General features: G+C 64.3%; 1 protein-coding gene across 1 annotated transcript in view; it reads right to left on the reverse strand.

Moving 5' to 3' along the window:
• Positions 1-1,708, reverse strand: part of RIPOR1 (RHO family interacting cell polarization regulator 1) — a 17,668-nt gene extending 15,960 nt beyond the window's left edge. Inside the window, exon 1 of the mRNA XM_035898810.1 lies at positions 1,660-1,708. Within this exon, the coding sequence (XP_035754703.1) occupies positions 1,660-1,678 (19 nt within the window). The 5' untranslated portion in view covers positions 1,679-1,708. The remainder of the gene's footprint in view (positions 1-1,659) is intronic.
• Positions 1,709-6,630: the final 4,922 nt, after the last annotated feature.

The raw sequence follows: 6,630 nt of genomic DNA on the forward strand, positions 1-6,630 counted from the left end.
TGTTTGCACAGCTGCGTCCCCGCTGCCCCAACCCGGGCGCCTACCCTGGCCCCCCCAGCCCCTTCCGGCCCTAGCGTGGGATGGAGCAGCTCTGCCCTCCCGCTGCCCCTCGTCCCTCCCCGGCACAGGGGAAGGGAGCGTCCGGGGACCGACACCATGCCATCTTGGTTGCCAGGAGCCACCTCTTCCCTGACATCCACACTCTCACACTCTGCCTGCCCCCCATGCTGGGCAAGGAAGGGGACTGGGTTTTTTTTTTTAGGAGCCAGATGAGTCAGTGTATGGCATCCCGGCTGCCCATGACTCACCCGGGGAGAAGCTCCCAGCCTTAAGGTCGCAGCCCCTGCTGGAGCTGGCGGCCCGGGTGCTGCAGGCAAGGGGCTGGCTGGGTGCTGTGGGTGCTCCTGGCCCCACGGCGGCGGGGGCACGGCAGCAGCATCCGCCCTCACGGCACGGGAGGCCAGCTGGCTCCTCGGCCCGAGCGGGAGGGCGGCAGGAAAGGGAAGGAGCTGAGAATGGGAAGAATTGGAGGAAGTGCTTATTTACCCCGTGGAGTATCCCCGAGGAAGGGCAGGGCACGGCGCAGGCTCCCCGGGGGGGCTCCTGCAACCTCCCACCCTGCCACCCATCCCACGGGCTCCCAGTTAGCAGCCAGAGGGGGATGCAAGCCCCAAACTGGGACCCAGGGAGGTGGCTACCACCTGGGGTCAGGGGGGTCCCCAGTGCCTGGCTAAGCTCAAGCCCAACCTGTTTTCTAGGATGGCTCCTGAGAACCAGACTAGGATCACCGTAATCCCAGTTAACTGGGTCCCCCACCAGCAAAGGCACAGAGCAAGCACCCAGCTGGGATCCCCATGGCTATGGAGGCCCAGGGGATAACCTCCATGTCCTGCTAGACAGGACTGCAGCCTGGCCAGGGCCACCGGCGCCTGCTCCTGAGGGGGCTGTGACCCCTCTCAGAGGTGCTGAGCAGAAGACGGGGCTCTGGCGTAACCTTGCGAAGGTCCCACGTGTCACCTTCACCCCCACCTGCTCATCTCCAGGGTGCTCTGTGGGGTACAAGTAGCTTTCCCCACAAAATCCTGCCTGGGCAACACAGTCCCCATGCATGCGAGCAGCCCCGGCCCCCCCCCGCCCCGTTCTGCCCAGCTCCCCTGGGGCTGTGGTGCCAGGGATGCTCTCGGTGGAGCTGGGCTCTGTTTACCCTCATTAGCATGGCTGCAGAGAAGATGGAGGTACAGAAGTTGGGGGGGGGGGCGGGGGAAAGAAACCCAATTTGCCAAGGAAAGCCATGCCGCCATCGCATTGGGGGCGCATCGCCTGGGAGTGGGGGGCTGCTGTGGCCCCTCTCCTGCCTTGAGATGCAGAGCCTGGGTCTCAGCATGGGCAACGGCAAGGTTGGGCAGCCAGCGGGCCCTATCCTGCCACAGACACCCCGTCCCGACACCCCATCACTGCACGCCACAGTGACAACCGTGTCCCTCATAGGTGGTAGATACCCGTCCCCAGGGAAGAAGAGCTCTCTGCCCTGGGGAAGTCGCTCACCCAAAAAAGCCCCCCGCAAGCCTGGCCACATCACCCCAGGAGCCTCAAACAACTGGGCATCCCCAAATTAATGGTGTTTGCCAGGGGGGGCCCAGTGCCACCGGTGCTCAGTACCTTTGGGTTTGCTGTTCATGGCGGGCTGCGGCAGCACATCCCCCTTGGGCTGGGGTCAGCGTCCTGGGCAGCTGTTGTTCTCTCATAACGTCTGTCCATCCGTCCGTCCACCCGTGTGCGGGGGCCAGCAGGGCTCCCCCCAGGCAGCAGTCTCCTCCCACGCTTCCCCTGCCCAAGGGCTGACATCACTGCCCAGCGCCGCAGCCCCGGCTGTGACTCAAGGGCTGGGGACGGGAGGACGGAGGACAGGAGGACGCGGGAGGATCCCTGTCCCCCTTGGAAGGAAGGGGCCCCACCAGCACTGGCTGCTCCGGGAGCAGGGCACGGCTCCATCCCCATCCTCCCTCCTCACTGCCCCTCAGGGGAAACTGAGGCACGGGTGGAGGGGAGGGGGCCGCACTGCAGGTCACTGCCGTGAAAACTCCCCCACCCAGCCCCTCTCCGGGCTGCTTTAAAGCGGGGGGAAGTGCAGGGCTGCAGCCTGTGCTGAGCCCTGCAGCGTCCCTCACCAGCCCCACGTGCCATGCTGGCCCCCACCAGCTAGCCCCCTGCCAGACTGCACCTCTCGCAGACCCCCTTCCTTCCAGCACCCAGGGCAGGCCGGAGGGCAACCACCACCCTGCCCAACGCATGCTGGCCCCCAGCTGCCACCAGTCCCTGCGCCGGGGGGGGATGCTCCGGGCACAGCCCCTTGCCCCCATCCCTGCCGGCTCCGCTGCGGGCTGGCACAAAGCCGTGGGCAGAGCAGGCAGCCAACGCTGACACCACTGTGGGGAGCCGTCCCGACACCCCTGCTGCTCGCTTCTGCGTTGCTTTTTTATGTATATATATATTTTTATATGTATATAAAACTGCCATGGCTTTGCTGTGGGCTTCCCACAGTGTCCATCCCCATGGCATGCCTGTGGGCACCCTGCAACACCCAGAAGTGGCTGGGAAAAGGGTTTCCTTGCTCGGATGCCCCCAGCTTCTGTCATCTAGGTCTCCAAAGTCTCAGAGGGTCTGGCTTCAGCCAGGGCTTCCTCGCAGGACTCTCCAAAAATACCGAGTGCCGTTCCCACGCTCCCCGTGGGGCAGCGAGGCAGACCCACCTCCCTCCATGACAACCCCGGCGGCACCTCCCAGCCCCACAGCTCCCCAGCAGAAAGCACAGGGATGCCCTGAACAACCAAGGGGACCCTGTGGCGGAGACGTGAGCCCCTTTCCACCGCTGTAGGTCCTGCATGGGTCCTGGTCCTGGGGTAAGCAGGCCTGACACCCCCTTCCAGCTCTGACGGAGGCGGCTGGAGCAGCCAGCCCCATCCAGGCTGGGACCAGCTGCCATCATCACGTCACCGGGGCAGGAAGAGACGCCTCCCTCCCGGGCTCCTTTCCTGTTTGCTGCTGCTTTTAGAGCGAGGTCGGGCCAGGTTTGGGAGGAAAAGCGTTGGCGGGCTGCTCACAGCGATGGGGTGCTGCTGGACATGGTTAAGCCCTTCCTTAGAGGAGCCAGTTGTGGGGCTGCTTCCCCAGCCCAGAGCTGGTCCCCTCCTTGCTAGTCCCTGCAGAGGATGGGGCCAGCACACCGCAGGGGAGGAGGAGGGGCTGGGACCCCCTTTTAGGGTGGCATGGCTCCCCCGCCATGGGCACCCATGCATGTGGCTCCAGGGCCAGCCCCATTGGGAGAGCTGCTGGGGGAAGAGCTGGTGAGACTGGGCTGGCCCCAAGCCACATCCAAGGAAAAACCATCCCAGCACCGGCAAACGGAGGCATCTGGCCACCCGCCTGCCTGCAGCCTCCATGCTGGTGTCGAGGGCAGAGAGAGGAGGCAGCAGCCCAGCACACCGAAAAGCACCCAGCGTCTCCACCCCGGCCTTCGAGTACTTGCACGAAGACCAGCTCTTCTACCTTGCCTGGTCGGGATGCGTCTCCCTCTCCCCACTGACGGGCAGAGTCCTGAGCAGTGGCTGCCATGGGCAGCGGGCGACCGCCCAGCTTTTCACCCCTTGCTGCTTCTTCCCAGGGGGAAAGCACCACTCCCAGCACCATCCCGGGACGAAGCAGCCTTCTGCAAAGCCTCTGCCACGCTGGCAGCCATGCGGAGCCGGTGCCCAGCACATGGCCAGGCAATGCGCCCGCAGTGACGGCCCATGCCAGCTCGTTTGTTCTCATTAAAGGTTAACAAGAAAGCCATGCTAAAGCTGCCGGGAGCTGCGGGAGAGGCATTCCCCTGGTGCCATGCAGGGCAAAGGGACGTCCAGGCTTCCCTCCCAGAGGGGTGACAGCCAGGCTGTGCCGCTTGCAGGGACTCTGCCTCTCCGTGGCCATGCTTGCAGCCCCATGAAGGGCAGGCCAGGCAAACTGCGTGGCACAGCACCATCTCGGGCATTGCCCACAGGGCGACTGCTGGGAGCAGGCAGGTCGTGCATTCCAAAGGCAGCGGAGGATGCCAGGGGAGGATGCAGGCAAGTGGCATCAGAGCTCTCTGAGCACCCCGTGGCACCCTGCACGGCACTCAGCAGGGCTTGCCAGCTCAGGGACACCTTGCCAAGGGTGGGAAGAGGAAGGGCACGAGCTGAGCCGATGCTGCCGGGGCCTGGGCGGTAATTGTGTTAAATGAATCCCTGGCCTGGCCGAGAAGGGGACAGCCTCACGGCTGCTGGTCACCTCCCCCAGCTCAGGGGACTTTCCTGGCTGCCCCCCACCCCGGCTCAGCACAAGTGGCCAGGGCAGCTGCCTCCACCCCTCCTGCACAGCAGGGACACCGGCACAGCACCCCAACCGCACCCATTCTGGGGGTCTCCCTGCCATGCTCTCTTCTTGCCAGGCCTGGAGAGCTGTCCTGAGCATCCCCACCCCAACCACAACGGCTGAATCTGCAAAGAGATCCCCCCCACAGGCAGCTCAGACACATGTGCACAGTTATGGCCAGTCCGTCTGCAGGCAGAAGAAAACCCCAGACACCCCAGGAGGATGTTCCCATTTCCCTGCCCTCAGCTGGACACAGGACTGGCATCCCAGAGACCCCACATCCTGCGAGCGCTGAGTCCTGGGGAGGTTCCCTGGCCGCTCCCTGACGGCTCTGGGACCACCATCTCCGAGGCTGTGCCCACCCAGCATCACCCAGCCCCATCACCAGTGCCCTGCTGGCACCAGCACCAAAGGCCAAGGTGATGAAGAAGCTATTTCGGGCTGTTCCTGGACAAGCGACCCCCAGACACGGACACCCTTGCGTGGCTGGGGAACACCACTGCAGCTGGAAAAGCGGCACAGAAGGGTGCACGCCAGCCTCTGCAGGTGCACAGCGAGCAGAAGGTACCGCTGGCCAAAAGAGGCCAGGTGCCAGCACATAGGCACCAGCCTGGTGAGGGGCTGAAGAGCTTCCGTTCACGGGGGAAACCTAGGAGGGGGCAGGAGGTGACAATTCTGGCAAGAAGACCCACCATCATGGCTTGAAGGAGAACCACAGTGAGTGACCGAGTGACTTGTGGCCAGGCGAGAGCCAGTCCCGGTCTGGCAAATCCCAGTCCCCACCAAGGTGCTACCACCGACCTCTCTGCCTTTCTTTTCTGCAGAAACCAACAAAGCCAGCTCCAAAAAATCCTGACATCCCGATGCTGCAGATCATATGCAGAGTTTTTCCTGCAGGGTCGATGCCCCAAGGGCTGCGGAAGGACCAGCCCTTGTGCCAAGCTGGGCTCTACCCACAGCCAGGCTGGCACCAATGCCGCCGGCAGCACCCCTTGCCGAGGGGGCCGGGCACCCCGCATCCGGGCACTGGGGCCGCGGCAGATGCAAGCCCTCCCCCCTCGCTTCCTCGCATCGTCCCCACACGGCAGCAGAAATAGAAATGATATAAATGGCAGCCCTATAAATAACCCCAAAGCACGAGGCAGGGAGCTCGTCCCAGCCTGGCAATGGCCTCAACCCACGCAAAGCCAGGGCTTGGTCTGCCTTTGCCGTCTCCTGGGGACTCTCAATGCCCAGCTCCCTGCCAAGGACAGGTCTCCCGGGTCCCATCCTGAGCTCCAAGGTGCCCACTAAGCCTCGGCCACCAGCGCAGGCTGGAGCCCAGCACGATGGCATCCCTGGGGATGTCCCCATGCCCCTGCCTAGCTCCTCTCAGGGTGGCAGCAGGCACCGGACGATGTCTGCCCTGGGCACCCCACCACAACCCAGGCTGCAAATTCCTGGGCAAAGCGGGAGCGCTGGCCAGGAGCCTCAGGCAGGGTTCGGGAAGAGAAGCCCCCACACCCCAGCACCGTCCCCACTGCAGATCGACAGTCCCCCCCTGGTTGCACCCCAACACCCACTTCATCGGGCTCAGCCACCGCCACGCCAGCTCCCACCACCACTCCTCTCCGCCTGAGGGGACGCAGCAATGCATCGGGGACCTCCACCAGCTGAGAGCAGGCAATGCCGAGGGCAGCAAGCCCAGCGCTGCCTGATTTTGCGCGGCGTCATAGCCTCACGCCCCAGCCCTGCCCGGGGGACTTTGCAAGGCTTTTCCGCAGCCACTGTCCAGGAGATAGGTTCTGGGCCAATATGGGATTTATAGGAAGGCCAGGACTTCCCGGTGGCCTCAGCAGTCTCCTCCGGGGATCTGGCAAGGGTAAAACCTGCTTGAGGTTGTTTGCAAGCCCTGGGAGGTGCAGCAGGGAATAATGGTGCGAGGCCTTCCCAAGCACTTCTTGGCAGGCTGGGGAGGGCTGGGAGATAGGAGGATCGGGCCAGCAACAAAGCCAGATCTGTCTCATTAATTCCTCCGAGCATTCCTCCCTCGTCACCCAGGAGGAGGAGGCAGCACCCAGCTGACATGGGGCACCCAGGTCCCTGGGGAGCTCCCGCCCCCCCCTCCCCCCCGCGGTCCTGCTCGGGTGCAAGGGGTGTGATGGGAGGAATATGGGCACAGCCTCTCCCCTGGGACCTATGGTTCTGGGGTCCCGCAGAGGCTCGGGGAGGGCCCTATGGGGACACGGGCAGCTTCCCCTC

Source organism: Egretta garzetta, unplaced genomic scaffold (assembly GCF_000687185.1).
Source record: "Egretta garzetta isolate BGI_Z169 unplaced genomic scaffold, ASM68718v1 scaffold27, whole genome shotgun sequence".
NCBI classification, from domain to species: domain Eukaryota; kingdom Metazoa; phylum Chordata; class Aves; order Pelecaniformes; family Ardeidae; genus Egretta; species Egretta garzetta.